This window comes from Monodon monoceros, unplaced genomic scaffold (assembly GCF_005190385.1).
Source record: "Monodon monoceros isolate NGI ecotype Baffin Bay Population unplaced genomic scaffold, NGI_Narwhal_1 Super_Scaffold_18, whole genome shotgun sequence".
Lineage (NCBI taxonomy): Eukaryota > Metazoa > Chordata > Mammalia > Artiodactyla > Monodontidae > Monodon > Monodon monoceros.
In genome coordinates this window covers 34,749,229-34,773,878 of record NW_021703774.1, presented here as the reverse complement: position 1 = coordinate 34,773,878, position 24,650 = coordinate 34,749,229, and the positions used below count along the sequence as shown (strand labels likewise).

At 36.6% G+C, this 24,650-nt stretch overlaps 1 protein-coding gene and 1 pseudogene across 1 annotated transcript in view; one reads left to right on the top strand and one right to left on the bottom strand.

The window, feature by feature from the left end:
* LOC114897830 (membrane cofactor protein-like) overlaps positions 1-24,248 on the bottom strand; it is a 39,669-nt gene extending 15,421 nt beyond the window's left edge. The window contains exons 1-5 of the mRNA XM_029226900.1: positions 24,128-24,248; positions 14,884-15,072; positions 14,446-14,548; positions 1,728-1,813; positions 710-904 (exon numbers count right to left, since the gene is read on the bottom strand). Coding sequence (XP_029082733.1) covers positions 710-904; positions 1,728-1,813; positions 14,446-14,548; positions 14,884-15,072; positions 24,128-24,248 — 694 coding nt within the window. The remainder of the gene's footprint in view (positions 1-709; positions 905-1,727; positions 1,814-14,445; positions 14,549-14,883; positions 15,073-24,127) is intronic.
* LOC114898797 lies at positions 4,473-4,905 on the top strand (annotated as a pseudogene).
* Positions 24,249-24,650: the final 402 nt, after the last annotated feature.

Here is a 24,650-nt window from a genome sequence, read left to right as displayed (position 1 = left end):
AGAAGTGTCTTTCATCGTTTTCAAATATTTGGGGATTTTACATATACCTTGTTTTGATTTCTATGAATACATTCATTCCATTGTGATCAGGTAATATACTGGTAATAGTTTCAGTTTTTTGGAAGTGTGTTAAAAATTATTGCCTAAAATATGATATTAGAGAATGTCCCATGTACACTTGAAAAGAAGAAATATTTTGCTATTATTCAGTGGATCCTTCTTGAAGAGTCACATCCCCTCCAGTGTCTCCCTGCTTCTGTAGTCATTAAACATTGTTAGTTAAATAAGTTTTGGCCATAGTTTAACAATCTTATTGGTGAGAGGGTTAGTCTTTTACCATTTCCTGCAGCCAGAACTCTCAGATGTCATATAATACAAGTAAAACTTTCTTATTTTTTAAGCCAGTGTGTGTTGAGTTTTCTGATGCTTACAAACAAGCAAACAAATAAACAGTCCTAACTCATGCATATACACAGTAGTTCATGATGTATAAATTGGAATGCCAAGGACATGTGGACTGACGTATGGGGAACTGTACAACTAGAACTATCTTCTAATTTGGTTTGACCAATATTAAATTAATTAGAAGTCAGTTTAGTAGGAGGAGCAAGTACATATGGCTGTTTTGTTTACTTGTAGGTAAAAGTATTTATGAAGTGTCTCCACAGTATTTACAAATGCAGGAGGAAGTAAATGGAAATATTATTACCTTTACACTGAGGAGAGTCACTACTCCATCTGTCACTATCAACACAAACAAGCACACTCTCTCCAACAAGTGAATATTCATCTGGTCCATCTGAAGGATTACAACTATAAGTTACTATTTCATTATATTCATATTCGTCCTTGTAATTGGTGATTCTTCCATTTGTTATGTTTCTAGGTGTTGCACACAAAATCCCTTAAAAAGGGGGAAAAAAGGACATGAAGTAAAGGTAAAAGATTAGGACAGCATTAGCAAAGTCCTATGAACTGCCTTCAAAGAATTCATTAACATATGATTAATATAGTTGTGAATCCAATACCCATTTAGAAGAAAGTCTCTATGTGAAAATGTATTTTCCCAAATTCAAACCATTAATGTAGAAATTAACTTTTAGAATAAAACTTGTTTTCTGAAGTATCTGTATAAGATATGAAATACATATTATTTATCTGCTAAGTTTTGTTCTCATCATCATGAAAGAGGCTGACAATTTAATGCTAAAATATACTTGTGATTAAAAATATAACTCAGTGCTAGTTGAGAAATGCTTTATGATTTATAAATATCTCCATTCACAAATTGGTTGTTCACATTAATACTGAGTATTACTGTCAGTTTTCACTTTCATCCTTATGAGCATACAGTGAAATTTTCCAGAGGCTTCAAAGGGTGTGATTTTGCAACTGACTGAATCCAGATCTCTTCCTTTAAGTGAGATATTAAAGTAATTTTCAAAAGTGTAAAACAATGCCACTATTCTCACTATGTTTTGGAAACTTGATTTTTCATAAAAATATGTTGCATATATTAACATGTATTGAGGTTACTCTTCTTAAAAATGATTTACTAATTATTTTTAAAACTTTTCTGTTTTAATTCCAATATAATAAATATTAAGACATAACCCATATAAAGAGAAGCTCTTCAGTGTCTGTGTTAATTTAAAAGCATAAAGGGGTCCCCAGGCCAAAAAGTTTGAGAACTGCTGCTCTATGTTCTAAAGAGAGAATATACTTACTTTCACATAATGGGGGATTATCATCCCATATCACATTATTTCCAGAAATTTCACAATATAGAATTCTTGATCCAATCATGTAAAAACTAAATGAGAAAAGAAAAGTTATTATGTTCTTTAGCAATTACAAGATGTGCATAATAATGAAAAAAAATTATATGGTTGTTTTTCTGTACTATAGTAATTTGAGAGAGAAGTTTCTTAAAATATAATGGATGTGCTAAATCTGCAACACAATCAAATAAAGAGTTTCTGCATGTGGACATACACTGACATTGGCCTACAGCAAAATGTCTAAATTACTATCATGCCTGTCAGTGTAACCCCTTTGCTATCTCTGGCAAATGTATCACACATTCACTTCTACACTTTTGCTCACACCATTCTCCTCAGTAAGGACTGAGAAGAGAGATCAGGCCCTAGAGCTTGTGACTGCTTTTTTGACTCATGGGTTACTTAGAAGTGTCTTTCATAGTTTTCAAATATTTGGGGATTTTACATATACCTTGTTTTGATTTCTATGAATACATTCATTCCATTGTGATCAGGTAATATACTGGTAATAGTTTCAGTTTTTTGGAAATGTGTTTAAAATTATTGCCTAAAATATGATATTAGAGAATGTCCCATGTACACTTGAAAAGAAGAATTTTGCTATTATTCAGTGGATCCTTCTTAAAGAGTCACATCTCCTACAGTGTCTCCCTGCTTTTGCCTGGCTTCAAGTTCCAGCTCTAAGACTGACTTCTTATTTGAGCTTGGGCAATCCCCTTAAGCAAGTTTCTCTTGCTCAGTTTCCTCATCTATGAAAAGGGGGATAATAGGGGATAATCCCTCATGGGATTGTTTTGAGGACTGGATGAGCTAGCATCTGGCACAAGGTACTAGGTAAGTTGTAACTCTTATTAGTATTCTAGGTACTAGGTAAGTCGTAACTCTTATTAATATTCTTCAGATCAAAATACAGGCATATCTCAGCTTATTGCTCTTCACTTTACTGAGTTTTTAACAAATTGAAGGTGTATGACAACCTTGAATCGAGCAAGTCTATTTGTGTCATTTTTCCAACAGTGTTTGTTCACTTTGTATCTCTTGTCACATCTTGGTAAATATCACATATTTCAACTTTATTACTATTATTATATTTGTTACAGTCATCTGTGATCAATGATTTTTAATGTTACTACTATGACTCGCTGAAGGTTCAGATTATGGTTAACATTTTTTGGCAATAAGGTATTTTTAAATTAACATATGTACATTTTTTAGACATAATTCTATTGCACACTTAGTAGACTATGGTATAGTGTAAACATATTTTAAAAATTCATTTGACTTGCTTTATTGCAGTGGTCTGGAATTGAACCTGCACTATGTCCAAGGTATGCCTATACCTTCCTAGGAGTAGCTCAGGAATACTCCTACTTGATGAAATTTTCTCTGATGATTTAAATTCACAATACACTCTCCTCCTTCTGAACTCTCATTGTAATGATTGTGAGTGACTCTATCTATTTGATACTTCTTCTCATTTACTATTTTGCTTTGACGCCTCTCTTGTATTTCTCAAGAAGGATACAACTTCTTTAAGAAGAGTCTATGTCTTGAACTTTTGGTATCCCTCAAAGTACCTAGCAGGCTCTCTCTATATAAATATTCACTGAATGTTCCATTATTTTTAATTGATCAAGTTAAAAAATACTGTACCTGCTTCCAGCTGACTTTTCCCCCAAGGCTCACTCATTGATTCTAGATTATAATGTGTGTTTCTGGGATGATGGCAAGTTAAGAGGCACAGGACTCTGTCTCCCCACCTTGACAACAATTGCACTGGTACAGTCTGCCTGATGTTACTATTTTGGAATTCTGCATTCTGTTGATGATTTGCAATTTCCAGGTGAAGACTTGAACAGGTTAAATTGACTTATTATGGTCAACTTCTGTTCTTAGCACAGTGGCAACTACTCACCCCCATTCACAGCAATATGGCAAGGATCTGTGCATGTGTTCCCAGAGCAGCCTACAAGCAGCCTGTGGGAGCCTGGGTGGTCAAAAAGGAACCTGTCCTCCAAATATGAAGATCTATGTTCTTATCACTGATTGCTGCTTCTGATCACAGAATCAGTCAAAGAGGTGGCAAGCCATTGTTGTCACACATACCCTCACTCTTGCAAGCCCCTTCCACCCTGGCTGAAGTAACTTTCAGGGGACTTAAATATCCAGTGTGCTTTGTTCCCCACTTCATTTTTGGCTTTTTCCCCTTTCAGAAGCTAGACATTAAACACTAGAACATTCAAAAGCAACCGCAAATTTAGGAGAAATCAGAAAGTGGTTGTGCACGCCCAGGGAAAGGCTCAGGAAAGACCTGAGATAATCTTCAGTTTATACATCAGGCTGATCTTCAACACAGAGACGCCATACAACAATAAAAAATAACATAAAAGAGCAAGCTCTAGGGAAGCGGGGAAATCTAATTTCCAGGGTTACCAAATTATTAGATTCAAATGTTCAGTTCAGTAAAAAAAAAAAAGTCACAAGGCATACAAAGAAACAGGAGAGTATGGGCCATTCAAAGGAAGAAATAAATCAACAGAAATTGTCCTTGAAAGAGAACTGATGGCAGATCTACTAGACAAAGACTTTAAAATAACTGTCTCGTGAAGGTACTCTTAGTGGTAAATCGATAAATGCCCGTTCTGCTGCCTGATCTTTTTTCAGTGAGGGGGCTGAGTGAAAGGCATAGAGATGAAGATCTTTATGAAGACCCTGCAAGCAAGAACATCACTCTCAAGGTCAGGCCCAGTGTCACCACTGAAAACGTCAAAGCTAAAATCCAAGACAAGGAGGACATCTTGCTTCCCCAACATCATTGAATTTTTGCAGGCAAATAGCTGGGGGATGACCATACTCTCTCAGACTACAATATCCAGAAAGAATCCACCTTGCACTTGGTACTTTGACTGTGGGGTGGCATCATTGAGCCTTCCCTCCACAAGCTTGCCCCAAAATACATTGCTACAAAATGATCTGCCACAAGAGTTATGCTCACCTGCATCTCCATGCTGCCAACTGCCACAAGAAGAAATGTGGCTACACCAACAACCTGTGCCTCCAGAAAAGGTCAAATAATGCCTCTCCACTGGCTTCTCCTTTGCCTGCAGGGAGGCTTCCTGCCTAAGCCCCATAGGCCTTGGGCCTCAATAAAATTTGAAAGAAAAAATGACTGCCTTAAAGATGTTTAAAGAACTAAAGGAAGAAATCTAGAAAGTCAAGAAAATATGTGTAAAACATGTAAATCTCAATTAAGAGAAAGAAAACCTAGAAAAAACCCTAAAGGAAATTCTGGAGTTGAAAAGTACAATAATGGAAATTAAAAATTCCCTGGAGGAAATAAAGGCATATTTGAGCAGAAGGAAGAAAGAATCAGAGAACTTGAATACAGGACAATGGAAATTATTGACTCTGAGGAACAGAAAGAAAAAAGAAGAAAAATGAACAGAGCCTATGGGATCTGTGGGACACCAACAGGCATACCAACATATACACTGTGGGACTCTCGGAAGGAGAAGATATAGAGAAAAGAGCAGAGAGAATATTTGAAAAAATAATGGCTGAAAACTACCAAATTTCATGAAATATGTGAAATAAATAAGCCAAAAGCTCAATGAACTCTAAGATGAACTCAAAGAGACCCACACTAAGACACATAATAATCAAACTTTCAAAAGACAAAGAGAGAATACTGAAAGCCACGAGAGAGAGAGAGAAAATCATCACATACAGGGGATCCTAAATAAGATTATTAGATTTCTCATTAGGAACTCAGAGTCCCCAAGACAGTGGGCAGATATACTCAAAGTGCTAAAATAAAAAAACACCCTATCAAACAAAATCCTCTATCCAGCAAAACTGTGCTTCAAAATTGAGGGAGAAATTAGGACCTTTTCAGAAATAAAAGCCAAGAGAGTTTGGGACCACTAGACCTCAACTGCAAGAAATACTCAAAGGAGTCCTGCAAGGTGAAATAAAAGGACACTAGACAGTAACTCAGCTCTGTGTGGAAAAATAAAGATCTCACTAAAAGTAAATGTGTGGACAATTATGAAAGCTAGCATCGCTGTAAAGGCGGTTTGCAGTTACAGTTTTTGTAGTTAATTTGGTATAAGTTCAAATTGGAGTTTTATAACTATAGGATGTTAAATGTAATCCCCATGGTAACCACAAACAAAATAGCTACAGAATGTAATGATACAAAAGGAAATGATACAGGAATTTATACATATCACTATAAAAATCTACTAAACACAAAAGAAAACAGTAATACAGGAAATGAGGGAGAAAAAAGCTCTAAGGCATAGAGAAAACAAATGGCACAATGACAGAAATAAGTACCTCCTGTCAGTAGTTATATTAATGTAAATGGATTAAATTCTTAATCAAAAGACAGAAATTGACAGAATGCATAAAAACACATGATCCCACTATATGCTGTTTACAAGAGACTGACATGACATCCACAGACACAGGTGGGTTGAAAGTGAAAGGGTGGAAAAAGATACTCCATGCTAATAGTAACCAAAAGAGAGCAGGAATGACTATACTAATTCAGACAAAATAGACTTTAAACCAAAAGTGTACAAGAGACAAAGAAGGACATTATATATGAAAAAGGGTTAAGTACTGGAAAAAGATATAACAATTATAAACATTTATGCATCTAATGAGAGGCCACCTGAATATATGAAGAAAAAATGAGAGAACTGAAGAGAAAAGCACACATTTCTACATAATAGGCATTTATACAATAATAGTTGGAGATTTCAATACCCCACTCATTATAATGGGTTGAACAACTAGATAGAAAATAAGTAAGGAAGTAGAGGACTTCAACAATACAATACCAACTAGATCTCACAGATATATACAGAGCATTCTACCTAACAACAGAATACAGTCTTCTCAAGTGCACATGGGACATTTTCCAGGTGAGACCATATGTTAAGTCACAGATGAAAAACACAAATTAATATTCTTCATAACATAATGACATAATAAATAATACGTAATTATTATGTATTAATATGCTAGATTAATTAATTTGGTCAGTCTAAAAATTAAGTATTAATTAATCAATAGATTTAAAAAGAGAGATATACAAAATATGTTCTTTGACCACAACAGGACAAACTTAAAAATCAAAATCAAAAGGGAAATTGGAAAATTCTCAAAATAGTGAAAATTAAAATTGAAAATTAAATTGCTTTTAAGCAACCAATGAGTCAAAGAAGAAATCAAAACGGCACTTAGAAAACATTTTGACATGAATGGAAATGAAAACTTAACATACCAAAACTTATGGAATTCAGCAAAAGCAGTGCTGAGGGGGAACTTTAAAGCCATAGATGCTTACAATAAAAAATGCAAAACATTACACACTCTGAAACCCAAGCCAGAGGCAGTAATTTGAAAGGAGCCTGGGTCAGACCCACTCGTTGATCTTGGAGAGCCTCCCAAAGAGGAAGGAGGCAACTGGTCTCCTCCTGGGAACACAGAGACTAGTGACAGTCATTTGGGAGGGCATTCTACCATGAGGACAGTGGTGCTTGCAAAACTGCCATTTTGGGAATGTCTCCCTAGCTTATTAGGGTTGGGGGCTTATCCACTCACCAGTTAGCTGGCATCAGCCCTAGGATGCACTGGGCTGAGGAGCCAGACACCCTGGGACCTAGTCTTGCACACTAGCAGGTCGATACCAGCCCTAGGACACCCTTAGTCATGCAGATAGCTGCACCAAGATGCAGCCCCACCCATTAGTGGTCCATCAGTTTCTGCATGAGGCATGGCCTGGCAGCCAACCAGCCTTGGAGCCAGCACTGCCTATCAGTGTTCCCCAGTAGTTGACCCTGCCACAACAAAAGAGCCTATGCAACCCACATAAGGAACAACACTAGAGCATATAGGTATAGTAAACAGAGGGGAATATGTTGCTGGGCCATGTAAGACATTTCCTATATAAGACCACTTCTCCAATATTGAGAAACATAACTGAACTAGCTAGTATATAGAAATAAACACAGAGAATTAGGTAAATGGAAATCAAAAGAAAGCCAGGATACAAATACTTATATCAGACAAAATAATTTAAAACAAAGACCGCTAAAACAAAGAGGCAAAGAAGTACACTACATAAAGATCAAGGGATCAGTCCAAGAAGAAGATATAGCAATTTTAAATATATATGCACCCAATATACGACCACCTAAATATATAAGGAAAATTTAACGGATATAAAGGGAGAAATTAACAGCAACACAATAATAGTAGGGGACTTTAACACCCCACTTACATCAATGGACAGATCATACAGACAGGAAATCAATAAGGAAACACTGGCTTTAAATGATACATTAGATTGGATGGACATAATAGATATGTGTGGAACATTACATCCAAAGCAGAATAATGTATTATACATTTTTTTCAAAGGCACATGGAACTTCCTCCAAGATAGATCACATTCTAGGCCACAAAACAAGCCTTGGTGAATTTAAGAAAATTGAAATCATATCAAGCATGTTTTCTGACCACAAAGACATGAGACTAGAAGTCAAGTATTAACAGTAACATGTGAAGGTTAAATGTTATGCTACTAAATAACCAATGGATCACTGATGTAATCAAAGAAGAATTAAAAAAAAAAAACACTGCAAATGAAAATGAAAACACAATGATCCAAAATCTATGGGATGCAGCAAAAGCAGTTCTAAGAGGGTAGTTTATAACAATATAAACTTACCTCAGGAAACAAGAAAAATCTCTATTAAACAACCTAACCTTACACCTAAAGGAAGTAGGAAAAGAAGAACAAACAAAACCCAAAGCTAGTAGAAGGAAAGAAATCATAAAGATCAAGGCAGAAATAAATGAAATGGAGAGAAAAAAAATTAGAAAAGATCAGTGAAATGAAGACCTGATACTTTGAAAGATAAACAAGTTATAACCAGACTCATCAAGAAAAAAAGAGGGCCTAAATCAATAAAATCAGAAATCAAAATGAAGAACATACAACCAACACCACAGAAACACAAATGATGATAAAAGTTTACTATGAACAACTATATGGCAATAAAATGAACAACCCAGAAGAAATGCACAAATTCCTAAAAATGCACAATCTCCTAAGACTGAACAAGGAAGAAATAGAAAATATTAACTGACCAATTACCAGTAATGAAATTAACTCACTAATACAAAAACTCTCAACAAACTAAAGTCACACAGGTGAGTTCTAGCAAACATTTAGAGAAGAGTTGATACTTATCTTTCTCAAAATACATTGTATAGCACAGGGAATATTGCCAATATTTTATGATAACTATAAATGGATTATAATCTATAAAAGTTTTGAATCACTACGTTGTACACCTGAAACTAATATAATATTGTAAATCAATTATACCTCATTAAAAATGTTAACACCTATCCTTCTCAAGCTATTTCAAAAAATATAAATGGAAGGAACACTTTCGAATGCATTCTAAAAGGCCAGGATCACCCTGATACTAAAACTAGACAAAGACACCACAACAAAAGAAAATTATAGACTAATATCCTTGATGAACATAGCTGCAAAAATGCTTAATAAAATATTAGCAAACAAATTCAAAACTACTTTAAAAGGATCATACACCATGATCAAGTGGGATTTATCTCAGGGATGTATGGATGGTTCAATATCATCAATCAGTGTGATATAACACATTAACACATTGAAGAATAAAAATCATAGATTATCTCACAGATGCAGAAAGCTTTTTAACAAATTTAACATCCATTTATGATTAAAAAAACCTCTCAACATAGTGCATATAGAGGGAACATACCTCAATATAATATAGGCCATATATGACAAGCCCACAAATAACATACTCAGTGGTAACAAGCAGAAAGCATTTCCTCTGAGATCAGGAACAGGACAAGGATGCCCACTCTCACCACTTTTATTCAACATGGTATTGGAAGCCCTAGCCACAGGCATCAAACAAGAAAAATACATGTTAGGAATCCAAATTGGAAAGGAGGAAGTAAAACTGTTACTGTCTGCTGATGATTTGCTACTATATACAGAAAATCCTAACGATGCCACCAAAAACTATTAGAACTAAATAATCAATTAAGTAAAGTTGAAGGATAAAAAGTTAATGTACAGGGCTTCCCTGGTGGCACAGTGGTTGAGAATCTGCCTGCCAATGCAGGGGACACGGGTTTGAGCCCTGGTCTGGGAAGATCCCACATGCCGCAGAGCGGCTGGGCCCGTGAGCCATGGCCGCTGAGCCTGCGCGTCCGGAGCTTGTGCTCCGCAATGGGAGAGGCCGCAACAGTGAGAGGCCCGCATACCACACACACACACACAAAAAAGAGTGGCCCCCACTTGCCACAACTAGAGAAAGCCCTCGCACAGAAACGAAGACCCAACACAGCCATAAATAAATAAATTAATTAATTAAAAAAAAAGAATAACAACCCAAGCCAAGCTGTAGGATGTTATTTGAAATTCAAAATAGATTAAAAAAGAAAAAGTTAATGTACAGAAGTCTGTTGTGTTTCTATACACTAAAAACAAACTAGCAGTCAGATAAATTAATAAAACAATCCCATTTGTGACTGCATCAAAAGAATAAAGTACCTAGGAATAAACTTAACCAAGGAGGTAAAAGACCTCTACTTGGAAAACTGTAAGACGCAATGAAAGAAATTGAAGGTGACAGAAGAAAATGGAAAGATATACCATGCTCATGGATTGGAAGAGTTAATATTGTTAAAACAACCATATTCCGCAAGACAATCTTCAGGTTCAATGCAATCCCTATCAAAATACCAAGGCATTTTTCACAGAACTAGAACAAATAATTCTAAAATTTTTATGGAAACACAATAGACCCCATATAACCAAACAATCTTGAGGAACAACAAAGCTGGAGTTATCACATCCCCTTATTTCAAAGTGTACTACAAAGCTACGGTAACCAAAACAATGTGATACATAAACAGACACATGGATTAATGAAACAGAATAGATTGACCAGAAATATACCCATGCTTATATGGTCAATTAATCTATGGCAAAGGAGACAAGAATATGCAATGGGGGAAAGACAGTCTCTTGAATAAATGGTGTTGGGAAAAATGGATACATGCAAAAGAATCAAACTAGACTACTTTCTCAAACCACATACAAAAATAAAGTAAAAATGGATTAAAGACTTAAATGTAGGACCTGAAACCATAAAACTTCTAGAAGAAAGCATAGCTAGTATGCTCTTTGATATCAGTCTTAAAAATATTTTTTCAGATCTGTCCCCTCTGTAAGGGAAACAAAAACAAAAAATAAACAAATGGAACTACATCAAACTAAACACTGTTCACACAGCAAAGAAAACTATCAACAAAATGAAATGTGAGAAGATATTTGCAAATGTTTTATCTGATAGAATGTTAATACTCAAAATACACAAAGAACTCATACAACTCAAAATTTTAAAAAAATTAAAAATGGGCAGAGGACTTGAACAGACATTTTTCCAAGGAAGACATACAGGTGGCCACTAGACATATAAAAAGATGCTTAACATCTAATCATCAAGGAAATGCAAATCAAAAGCATGATGAGTAATCACCCCACACTTATCAGAATGGCTGTGATCAAAAGAAAACAAATAACAAGTGTTGGTGAGGAAGTGGAGAAAAAGGAACGTCATGTAAATTGGTATAGCCATTTTGGAAAACAGTGTGGAGGCTCCTCAAGAAGATAAAAATATAACTACGATATGATCCATCAATTCCACTTCTGAGTATTTTTATGAAGATAAGAAAATCATTAATTCGAAAAAGTATATGCACCCCTATGTTCATTGCAGCATTATTGAAAATAGCCAAGATATGGTAGCAAACTATCTGCCCTTAAATAGAATGACTGTATTAAATATATACCTAATTAATATATGAATTTCATGTATATATGAATTCATGTATATATGAAGTTTTAAGTTGTCAAATTAGATGTATGTATGTACACACACAAAAAAATGGAATAGAATTCAGCCATGAAAACAGGGAAATCATGCCATTAGCAACAATGTGGATGGGCCTAGAGAGTATTATGCTAAGTGAGATAAGTCAGACAGAGAAATACAAATATTGCATGATTTCACCTATATGTGCAATTTAAACATAAAGCAAATGAAGAAACATAACAAAACAGAAACAGACTCCAGTTACAGAGAACAAAAAGGTGGTTGCCAGAGGGAGGAGAAGTGAAATAGGTGAAGGAGATTAAGAGGTACAAACCTCCAGTTACAAAAGAAATGTTACAAGGATGAAATGTACAGCATGGAGAAAATAGTCAATAAATTGTAATAACTTTGTATGGTGAGGATGGTAACTAGACTTACCATGGTAATTATCTTGAAATGTATGGGAATATCAAATCCCTATGTGATGCACTTGGAACTAATTTAATTTGTAGGTAAATTATTCTTCCATTAGAAGTTAGAAGAGAGCTCTAAAATAAACAACCTAATGTTACAACTTAAGGATCTAGAGAAAGAAGAACTAAACCCAAAACTAGCAGAAGTAAGTAAGTAATAAAGATTAAAGCAGAGATAAAAAATAGAGAAGAGAAATTCATAGAGAACATCAATGAAACCAAAAGTTCGTTTTCAAAAAGAGCAAGAGCCGGGGAGGGGGTGTGGTGAATTGCAGATTGGGATTGACATATATACGCTACTATGTATAAAATAGATAACTAGTGAGGACCTACTGTATAGAACAGCGAACTCTACTCAATGCTCCATGGTGACCTAAATGGGAAGGAAATGCAAAGAGGGGATATATGTATACGTATAGCTGATTCACTTTGCGTATAGCAGAAACTAACACAACATTGTGAAGCAACTATACTCCAATAAAAATTAATTTTAAAAAAAAGGAGCAAGAAAATTAACAAACCCTTAGCTAGATGGACTAAGAAAAAAGAAAGATCCAAATTACTAAAATCAGAAATGAAAGTGGGGATATTATCACTTAGTTCTACAGGAAAAAGAATATTATGAGAGTTCTATGAATAATTTTATGCCAACAAATGGATAGCCTAGATATAATGGACAAATTCCTATAAACACAAAACCTACCAAGACTTAATTATTAAAAATATAGAATATCTGAATTGACTGACTACTAAGGAGATTGAATCAGTAGTCAAAAATCTCCCAATAAAGGAGAGTCCTAGACCTGATGTTTTCACTTGTTAATTCTGCCAAACATTTAAAAGAGAAGTAATACCAATCCTTCTCAACCTTTTCCAAAAAATTGAAGAGGAAGGAAGTCTTCTGAACTTACGCTATGAGACCAGTGTAACCATGACACCAAAGCTAGATAAAGACATTACAAGAAAGGAAGCTACAGAACAATATCCTTTATAAACACTGATGCAAAAATCCTCAACATTATACTAGCAAACAATTCATCAGCATATAAAAAGGATTGAAAACCATGACCAAATGGAAATTATTCCTAGAATGCTAGGATGGCTCAACACATGAAAATCAATCAATGTAATATGCCATGTCAACAGAATGAAGGGAAAAAGCCACATGATCATCTCAATTGGAGAAGAAAAAGCATTTGAAAAATTCAACATCTTTCATGATAAAAAATACTCAACAAACAAGGAGCGGATGGAAACTGCCTCAAGATAATAAATGCCATACATGAAAAACACAATGCAAACATCATACTCAATGGAGAAAATATGAAAGATTTTCCTCTAAGATGAGAAAAGGCAAGGAGGCTCACTTTTACCATTTCAATTCAATATAGTACTGGAAGTTCTAGGCAGAGCAATTAAGCAAGAAAAATAAATAAAAGGCATCCAAATTGGAAAGAAAGAAGTAAACTTATCCTTGTTTGCAGATGATACGATTGTATATGTATAACACCCTAAATATTCCACCCATACAAAAAAATATTAGAACTATTAAATGAATTCAGCAAAATATGATTAAAGTTAATATTAAGAAAACCCATTGCATTTCCACAGTGTATTATATTTACCCTATAAATTCATATTTTAAAATAAATGCCCAGTATCCCCAATATATACTTTTAAAGGAGCTCTGTAGAACAAAAGTTATTATTAAAGGCTCAGTACCTCTTTTTGAGATGCTTCACTCCCTTGCAGCAGTCTTAAAAATAAGTTTTTCTAACTAAGAGATCATGATCAACATTATCGTCCAGGTTAGGCAGATCAATTTGGATCTTGTAAAACTACAGATTATCTCAAGATGAGTAACTTTGGTTGGCAATTCTACCTCCTATTTCCATAAGCCCTACTTAAACTCTGAGAACTGACAATTTTAAACAGGGTACTCTTTATTTTCAAGAATAAAGTTACCATGATTACTACATCTTAAATACATACAATAGGCTTATTATTACATATAGTAAGTTACACAGTTTTACTTTGCTTCAATTTAAACTTCTTTCTAATTATACATCTTTTAAGTCTTCATAAAAACAAGAGTTGCTTGGCTATAAGTACAACTTGTCACATAGAAAGCAAAATGAAATCAAATTTATAGGAATGCTTAAGAAGAGGAGCAAAACAAAAATGGAATTAGTAACATTTAACCTAATTTCCTCTAAGGAGTATCTTACTTACCCCTCATTACAAACATAGTGAGCTTGTGAACCAAACATAGTACTTCCATTTACATAGTTAACTTGGCCATTTACAGGATCTCCTAGATTAGGACACAATTTTCCTAAAAGAAAATATTCAAATATGTTGGTTTATACCAATTTCAAAAATAGACTTAAATCAAATTCAAAATTCTACATTTCTTGTTAGAATTCATGGGAATCTTATTGTTCATTTGTTATTTTTTCCTTATTATATGGCCAAATATGATTCATATTTACCCAGGCAACCAATTGCCAAGAAAAAGATTCCTTGGGGATTTCTCAAAGCCTGAAAAAATGCATTGCAATCTAAAACCTATATTCACATGAGAAAACCATCATCGCACTAGTGGAATATGCATGCTAAAATGTGTGAAAATTTCCAGAAACATAAAACAATTTTTTTTTGTTTACTTACTTGTACAGGCCTCCTGGAGAGGTGACCATGTATTATCATCCTGACAAACAGCAGAGGTGGGAAGAGGAGGAGCCATGGGCTGGAAACCTAGGCGACATTTATAGTGTATAGTTTCCCCAGGACTATAATTGGGTTTTGGGGCATGCTGGAGCCTCATAGTTTCAAATCTCGGTGGATCACCACAGGCATCTAAGTCGGAGAGAATAAGAACATGAAAATAAAGTACTTTATCTCCTTCATCAGCCAGGGACTGTGGCCTGACATCAGGTAAGTAATACGGAATAAATAGATTCTTGGCAAGATTTTAAATGACTGTCCCATGCTTTTACCCAAGTGGTAGTAGTAGCAAAGGATGTTCCTTGCTTACTTTAAATAACAATCTATTAGCTTTTGGTTTGTTGAGAAATAAGGTGAACTTTCATTCAACACTAAATTGAAGAGATAACAGTGCTTTTGGTTTTAAAATATATTTATATGTATGTATCCTTCCCCACTTCTTTCCAAATCCAAAACTCACCTCTCCTCTTTTCTATAGTATATAGCACTCTGCTCAGATTACTCTTCTGCAGTTTGAAACACAAGCACTTGTCACTTCAGGCTCAGTTTCCTCTCAGAATGCAAGGTCATAGAGGGCTGGGATCATATGCCTTCTTTTTGTACTACACTCTCTACACACTGGGTGCTCAAGAAATGCTATGGTAAGAGGTAAATATCAAATAAGCATTGTGGATTTCATAGATAAAAATAAATACGGATTAAAATATTTAAAAATATGACTTCCTTTTATTTGTTTCATATTAGTGAATTGAGCATTTTATAAATAAATGGACGCCCTTTAATTACTAAATTTTATTACTTTGAATAGGCTTACATAAAAAATTGGTTTCTTGGACATTACTGTAAACATAATTTAATCTCCCTTCACTGATTACTGGATCATGCATTCCCTTAGAAGTTCCCTGTAGTAGCCGTTGGGTTGTTTATACAATATATCCTGACAGTAAAGCTGCTATGTTGTTATGCTTTTAGAATTTTTTACTTCTGGCCTTTGTTTGTGGGGGTTATTCCCTAGGAAATGTCATTCCTGCTTCAGCAAGTTCTCTTCCTTTTAATTGTCTGTGCACTTGAAAATCTTATAAATCTGATAGAAAATTCAATACTATAATGGAGACAAATAAAGTAAAGTCCTACAGGGCTAAAATAATGCAGAGGCATCTCCTATAAGGTTAAGGACCTAAGGAGAAGGGAGATAGACCTATTTTGATACTTGAGGAATCTTTTCTTTCTTACTCCCTGGATCTCAGTCTTCACATTGAGAGAACTCTACATGTAAAATAATAAAATTAGAATGCTCCCTAACAGCACACACACACAAAAAACCTCAAAATGGATTAAAGACCTAAATGTAAGGCCAGACACTATAAAACTCTTAGAGGAAAACATAGGAAGAACACTCTTTGACAAAAATCACAGTTACATCTTTTTTGACCCACCTCCTAGAGTAATGGAAATAAAAACAAAAATAAACAAATGGGACCTAATGAAACTTAAAAGCTTTTGCACAGCAAAGGAAACCATAAGCAAGACGAAAAGACAACCCTCAGAATGGGAGAAAATATTTGCAAACCAATCAACAAAGGATTGATCTCCAAAATATACAAACAGCTCATGCAGCTCAATATTAAAAAAACAAAAAAATGAATCCAAAAATGAGCAGAAGACCTAAATAGACATTCTCCAAAGAAGACATACAGATGGCCAAGAAGCACATGAAAAGTTGCTCAATATCACTAATTATTAGAGGAATGCAAATCAAAACTACAATGAGAAGAAGGAGGCAAGAATATACAATGGAGAAAAGACAGCCTCTTCAATAACTGATGCTGGGAAAACTGGACAGCTACATGTAAAAGAATGAAATTAGAACACTCCCTAACACCATACACAAAAATAAACTCAAAATGGATTAAAGACCTAAATGTAAGACCAGACACTACCAAACTCTTAGAGGAAAACATAGGCAGAACACTCTATGACATAAATCACAGCAAGATCCTTTTTGACCCACCTCCTAGAGAAATGGAAATAAAAATAAAAATAAACAAATGGGACCTAATGAAACTTAAAATCTTTTGCACAGCAAAGGAAACCATAAACAAGATGAAAAGACAACCCTCAGAATGGGAGAAAATATTTGCAAACAAAGCAACTGACAAAGGGTTAATCTCCAAAATATACAAGTAGCTCATGCAGCTCAATATCAAAAAAACAAACAATCCAATCCAAAAATGGTCAGAAGAGTTAGATAGGCATTTCTCCAAAGAAGATATACGGATTGTCAACAAACACATGAAAGGATGCTCAACATCACTAATCATTAGAGAAATGCAAATCAAAACTACAATGAGGTATCACCTCACACCAGTCAGAATGGCCATCATCAAAAAATCTACAAACAATAAATGCTGGAGAGGGTGTGGAGAAAAGGGAACCCTCTTGCACTGTTGGTGGGAATGTAAATTGATACAGCCACTATGGAGAACAGTATGGAGGTTCCTTAAAAAACTAAAAATAGAATTACCATATGACCCACCAATCCCACTACTGCATATACCCAGAGAATACCATAATTCAAGAAGACACATGCACCCCAATGTTCATTGCAGCACTATATTCAATAGCCCGGTCATGGAAACAACCTAACTGTCCATTGACAGATAAATGGATAAAGAAGATGTGGTACAAAATGTTCATTGCAGCTCTATTTACAATAGCCAGGACATGGAAGTAACCTAAGTGTCCATCAACAGATGAATGGATAAAGAAGATGTGGCACATATATACAATGGAATATTACTCAGCCATAAAAGGGAATGAAACTGAGTTATTTGTAGTGAGGTGGATGGACCTAGAGACTCTCATACAGACTGAAGTAAGTCAGAAAGAGAAAAACAAATACCATATGCTAACACATATATATGGAATCTAAAAAAAAAAAAAAAGAAAATGGTCAGAAGAACCTAGGGGCAAGACGGGAATAAAGATGCAGACCTACTAGAGAATGGACTTGAGGATACGGGGAGGGGGAAGGGTAAGCTGGGACAAAGTGAGAAAGTGACATGGACATATATACACTACCAAACGTAAAACAGATAGCTAGTGGGAAGCAGCCGCATAGCACAGGGAGATCAGCTCAGTGCTTTGTGACCACCTAGAGGGGTGGGATAGGGAGGGTGGGAGGGAGGGAGATACAAGAGGGAAGAGATATGGAGACATATGTATATGTATAACTGATTCACTTTGTTATAAAGCAGAAACTGACACATCACTGTAAAGCAATTATACTCTAAGAAAGATGTTAAAAAAATTTTTTTAAATAAATAAATAAAAAATAAAAGATGTGGTACATACATACAATGGAATATTACTCAGCCATATAAAGGAATGAAATTGGGTCATTTGTAGAGACGTGGATGGACCTAGAGACTGTCATACAGAGTGAAGTAAGTCAGAAACAGAAAAACAAATATCATATATTAACGCATATATGTGGATTCTAGAAAAAAATGGTACAGATGAACCGGTTTGCAATGCAGAAATAGAGACACCAATGTAGAGAACAAAAGTATGGATACCAAGGGGGGAAGTGGGGGCTGGGATGAATTGGGAAATTGGGATTGACATATATACACTAATATGTGTAAAATAGATAACTAATGAGAACCCGCCATATAGCACAAGGAACTCTACTTCACTTTGCTGTACAGCAGAGACTAACACAACATTGTAAAACAAAAAGAGAGAGAGAGAGAGAGAGAACTCTAAACAAGTGAAATGTTACCCCCCTTTTACATCATATTCTAAATTCTAAACTCTCTTGATGCTCTGTCCAACATTTCATTTACACCATGTCCTGATATCCACCTACTGGCAAAATGTTTTCAAAATTTCCTCTATGCTGATCTTGATATATGAATGCTCCTCAATCAACTGCCCACAACAAAACAAAAGTAAAAGGCAAACAAAAAGATGTAGTTATTAAAAACATTGTTTAAAGGTTTTTATAGAGTTGAATTTTATTAATAACATTAAATTTACTGAACACTCTGAGCCATACATTTTCATTTTACAATAGGAAAAAATTGGGCTAGAAATGCTATATAACTCCATTCTACATACAAATGTATAACATCATTCTAGAATTTCCTGGAACCAAGAAAATAATCAAGTTAACAGCATGCCCATAATTAAATTATACAAGTGTCCTTTGTCTTATGCATTCAATTTCAGTAACTATCTCGAAAGGGTATCATGAAGAAAGAATTCCTGATATGACTCTCACATACAGTGCTCCATATGGAAATGTCAATTGAATGGTTTAATCCATTCAACTAACTTGAATTATTTCTTCCCACTAGCATGCATCATGAAAGACATGCTTTCAACTATGTGCAGTTTAGAATGTTTGCTTTGGCAACCAGTTGATTACAAGCTCTATACACTGTAATAATCAGGTCCAATATCATATGTTTTTAATCATAGAATTTCTTCTCTTACTCAGATTACTGAAGTCTTTTTTCCTGTGAAGATTTTCAAACTAAACATTCCCAGCTTCAGAAAAATAGTATTTTGACTAAGTTTTTTCTAGATATTTTACAATATAATTATTATTAGGCTGCAATGCTATACTTTAACAATAGATGCCATTATATAATATGACAGGCTGAATTCAGAAAATTCCCCAATTTTCCAGATGAGTTTCAGGAAAATGAAATAGTCTCTACTATGGACGAAGAGAACTGTTCACTTTCTGTACACTTAACAAAAATTACGCAAGCACTCTTTACCTGCTTGCAAAAATTAAAAGTAACTTTCTGAGTCAAGCACACACCCACATCCTTGACCAGGTGGTACCTTCTGAAAATCATGATCTCTGACCAAAAGTGGAACCTCAATGAAACCTGACCATCCCACCCCCTCTCTCACTGTCTATACAAACTATTTTTTAAATGAATATCAAAACAAAAATTTATTGAAACTAATGTCCATGCTTGTACAAATTAACTTTTTAAAAGGCTGGTACAATGCTTGTAAGCAAGAACATCTGTATCCTACAACACTGAACATCTTTTTATCAGACTTGGAAAATGTGCCGCGTAAACACAGTTCTAGTTGGTGGGGAAGATGAAACTGGATTGCAGATGTAAAGGAACATCAGTTGCAAAGGAAGAATACTAAATGCCAAGCAATACATTGTCTTCAGAAATAATACATTATTATTTTTTACTTTCTCTCAGTTTGCCTTTCTTTGTAGGTAGGCCTAGGCACAGGCTTGGGAGAAAGTCTTCATGTTTACGGAAAATGCCAGATAAGGTACTTTGAATTCACCCCTCTACATGGTTAACTTACTTCCTTGGAACGTTAATATGTATAAAAGTATGATGGTAACTAGGTGAAATGAGGCAGAAAGACAATAAAAATATATACCGAGGAGTTTGAATGCTCAGAGGTGGGTCTGCCATGACAGGGGTCATTCGTGTTACCTATTTTAAAACTTTCTTTCCTTTCTCAAAGGCAGACTCTTGCATCTAACCTATCAATTTTATTTCTCAATTCCCACTCATTTATAAGCCATATATAAGTTTCTGAGTAGGTCTCCTTACCGGTCTCTCCACCTTTCATTCAGTTCATTTCCACATTGCCACCAGAGGAATACTGACACGATACTTACGACCGAGGCTCTAGGCAGGTACTTTTTTAAAAAAAATTCCAGGGCTTCCCTGGTGGCGCAGTGGTTAAGAGTCCACCTGCCGATGCAGGGAACACGGGTTCGTGCCCCGGTCCGGGAGGATCTCACATGCCGCGGAGCGGCTACGCCCGTGAGCCGTGGCCGCTGAGCCTGCGCGTCCGGAGCCTGTGCTCCGCAACGGGAGAGGCCACAACAGTGAGAGGCCCGCGTACCGCAAAAGAAAAAAAAAAAAAATCCAGTTTCATTGAGATATAATCGACATACAGCACTGTATAAGTTTAAGTTGTACAGCATAGTGATTTGACTTACATACATCATGAAATGATTACCACAATAGGTTTGGTGAACACTCATCACCTTATACAGATACAAAATTAAATAAATAATTTAAAAAATGTTTTCCTTGTGATGAGAACTCAGGATATACTCTCTTGACTGCTGTTATATATAAGGGACAGATTGCTAATTATATTTATCATGTTGTACACTACACACCTAGTACTTATTTATCTTTTAACTGGAAGCTTGTACTTTATGTCTACCTTCATCTAATTCTCCATTTCCTCACCCTCCATCTCTGATGACCACAAATCTAATCTCTTTTTCTATAGGTTTGTTTTTAAAGTATAATTGACCTACAACACTATGCTATTTCCTGTTACACAACACAGTGATTTGATATTTCCATACGTTTCAAAATGATCATCACAAAGTGTAGTTACAATTTGTCACCATACAAAGATATTACATAATTTGACTGTATTCCCCACACTGCACATTTTATACCTGTGACTCATTTATTTTGTAACTGAAAGTTTATACCTCTTAATCTCTCTCACCTATTTCTCTCCTACCTCCCGCCCCCCCGAAACAAACTGTTTGTTCTCTATGACTCTATTTCTGTTTATTTAAGTTTGTTTATGTTTTACTTTTGTAGACGCACATAGAAGTGAAATCATACATTGTCTTTCTCTGTTTGACTTATTTCACTTAGCATAATATCCTATAGTTCCATTCATGATGTTGCTAATGGCAAGATTTCATTATTTTTTTTATGGCTGAGTAACTTTCCATTTTGTATACAGCCACATATATATATTATATAATATTAATATATATTATACATATAATATATTATTATACATATAATATAATATATTAGCATATCAATATAATAAATATATTATTATATATTAATATAATATATAACATATTATATTTATTATATATTAATATATATCATAATATAATATATATGATATATATATATTTTTTCTTTCTTTCTTTTTGCGGTACGCGGGCCTCTCACTGTTGTGGCCTCTCCCGTTGCAGAGCACAGGCTCCGGACGCACAGGCTCAGCAGCCATGGCTCACGGGCCCAGCTGCTCCGCGGCACGTGGGATCTTCCCAGACCGGGTCATGAACTCGCATCCCCTGCATCGGCAGGCGGACTCTCAACCACTGCGCCACCAGGGAAGCCCTGTGCCAACCAATATTTTAAATGTTTTGTTAGAAGAGCTCCTTTTAGCATTTCTTGTAAGTAGGTCTAGTGTTGATGAACTCCCTCAGCTTTTGTTTGTCTGGGAAAATTTTTATTTTTCCTTCATATCAGAATGATAACTTTTCTGGATAGAGTATTCTTGGGTGACAGTTTTTATCTTTCAGTATTTTTGAGAATTCCATTCCACTCCTTACTGTCCTGAAGACTTTCTGCTGAGAAACCTGCTAGTAGCCTAATGGGGGTTCTTTTATAGGCTACCATCCTTTTTCCCTGGCTTCTTTTAAAACTCTTTGTCACTGACTTTTGACAATTTTAATATGTATCTTGGAGAAGGTCCTTTTTCTTGAGGTAATTAGGTGTTCTCTTAGCTTCATGAAATTCTATATCCAGTTCCTTCCTAGTTTTGGGAAATTCTGTTATTGTTTCTTTAAGTAAATTCTCTGCCCCCACTATCCCTCTGTTCTGGGATACCCATGACCCTAATGTTGCTGTACCTAAGAAAGTTGGAAAGCTTTCGTAGAATTTTCTCATTTTTAAAAATATCTTATTTCTCTTTCCTCTCCTACTTGTATCATTTTAGATTTCTATCTTTGAGCTCACTAATTCTCTCTTCTATATGGTCTCCTCTATCTCCATGCTTTCTAAGGCATTCTTCAACTCATTTATTGAGTTCTTCACCTCCAGAACTTAAATTCGGCTTTTTTAGAGTTTTAATCCGTTTGGTTAAGTATTCCTTCTGTTCATCAATTTTATTCCTGAGTTCATTGAACTGCCTTTCTGAGTTTTCTTATGGCTCACTGAGTTTCTTCATGACAGCTATTTTAAATCCTCTATGAGTTAGATCACAATATTCTGGGACTTTAAGTTTGGTTTCTAGGAGTTGTCATTTTCTTTTTGTGGTACAGTGTTAGTGTGGTTCTTCTTGGTGCTTGATGGTGCTTAATGATGCTTCATGGTTCCTCTGCCGGTGCCTCTGAAGTAGTGAACACCTACCTATTTGATTCTAATAATTCAACGTTAGAAATTAGAGGTCTTTCTTTTGTTTTCCAGCAGGTGGCACTATAGCACAAGCCTTTGGTTTCTCTTACCTGTGCTGCCTCTGGCAAGAGTTGTTAAGTGGGCACTTTTCACCCTCCACTGCCTCTTTCGGAGGTGTTGCTCAGTGGCCACCTTATCAATTCTTATGCCTCTGTGGTTGTTGGTGCCTTGCTGCTGCCAGTATCACTGGCATCACCACATGCGGCTCAGGGGTGGTGGGTTCTGCTGCATCCAGGATCCTAAGACACAGCCTCCATCACTAAAGGGGGACTAAAGGTGGGGCCAGCGCCTTCTCTGACCTGACTGCTACATGCACAACATGAGCTTCCCAGCCGCACACAAAGCAAGCAGTAGCTTACTTGTCCCACACTTGGCAGCACTGGGTGGCCAGTTCTACAGAGCACACACCAGGGAACACCCTGCGCAGGCTCCCCCAGCCCAGTCCAGCCGGGCACAAACACCCCACTTGCAAAGTATCTCCCCGCCCAGAGAACATAGGGGAAATCGTCCCCACAGGCACAGCAACAGCCTAGTAACATCCCCAGGCACCTGGGCGCTCAAGAGCAAGCCGTTACCAGCAGCACCAGGTCAGCACTCCTGTCCCCAAATGGCAGTCAGTCCCAGAAACACCCTGCAAGCTTTTGCTAGTGACCCAGCTTGGCCCTTGGTAAGCCCCAGCTGCGCCCACCAACCCCCACTTCACAGTGCGCACCACCAAGCAAGCCTACTCCTCAGGCACTATGTGGTCCCCGCTCCCCTAGATCCCCGAACGGCATGACCCGGGGACACTGTGGCCACGCCTTCTATCCCAACCCCTTATGACCCCGGGTGGACCCAGCACCGCGACTCCGACCCGAGACAAAAAGCAAAGCTCCCCACACACTCGGTTCCAGTCGGCCTGCTTCCCAACCCGCTCTAGTTCGCAGCCAGGACGCACACTCTCTCCAGGCTCCTACCGGAGAATATGGGTAGCAGGAGAACTAAGGCCACGAAAATCATCCCAACGAAGCACCAAGTAAAAAGGGGACTCTCGGGGCGGCCGGGAGATGCTGTGTGCGATACGTAAGCCGCTATCATTTTCGGGGAGATCAGCGGGAAACGTGAGACCAGCCCAGCAGAGATCTGACTTCAGTTACCAGACGCAACAATCCCCAGTCTCACAAAGCGTCAAGCGCGGTCACGCAGGTGGGCGTGGCCTGAGCTGCACCAGGGACGGAAGTGTAGGCCTGGCGAGGCCAATGGGCGGGATGCAAGGCGGGGCCCCCGGACAGGCGGGGCGTGGCCCTGGCTTGGGTCTAACCAGTGTGTGCGCGGGCAGCTTTGAGACTCCCGCTCGGTCCCTGACTGTCTCTGACTCCTCCGTCTGCAGACCTAAAGGAGAGCTCTGGCGGCTTGCGGGAAGTGGCTGGTTCACCGCCTCCTCGTGAACAAACTGTTACCACCCTACGCAGGAACGGTGGAAAGAAATCAGGGCTGGCG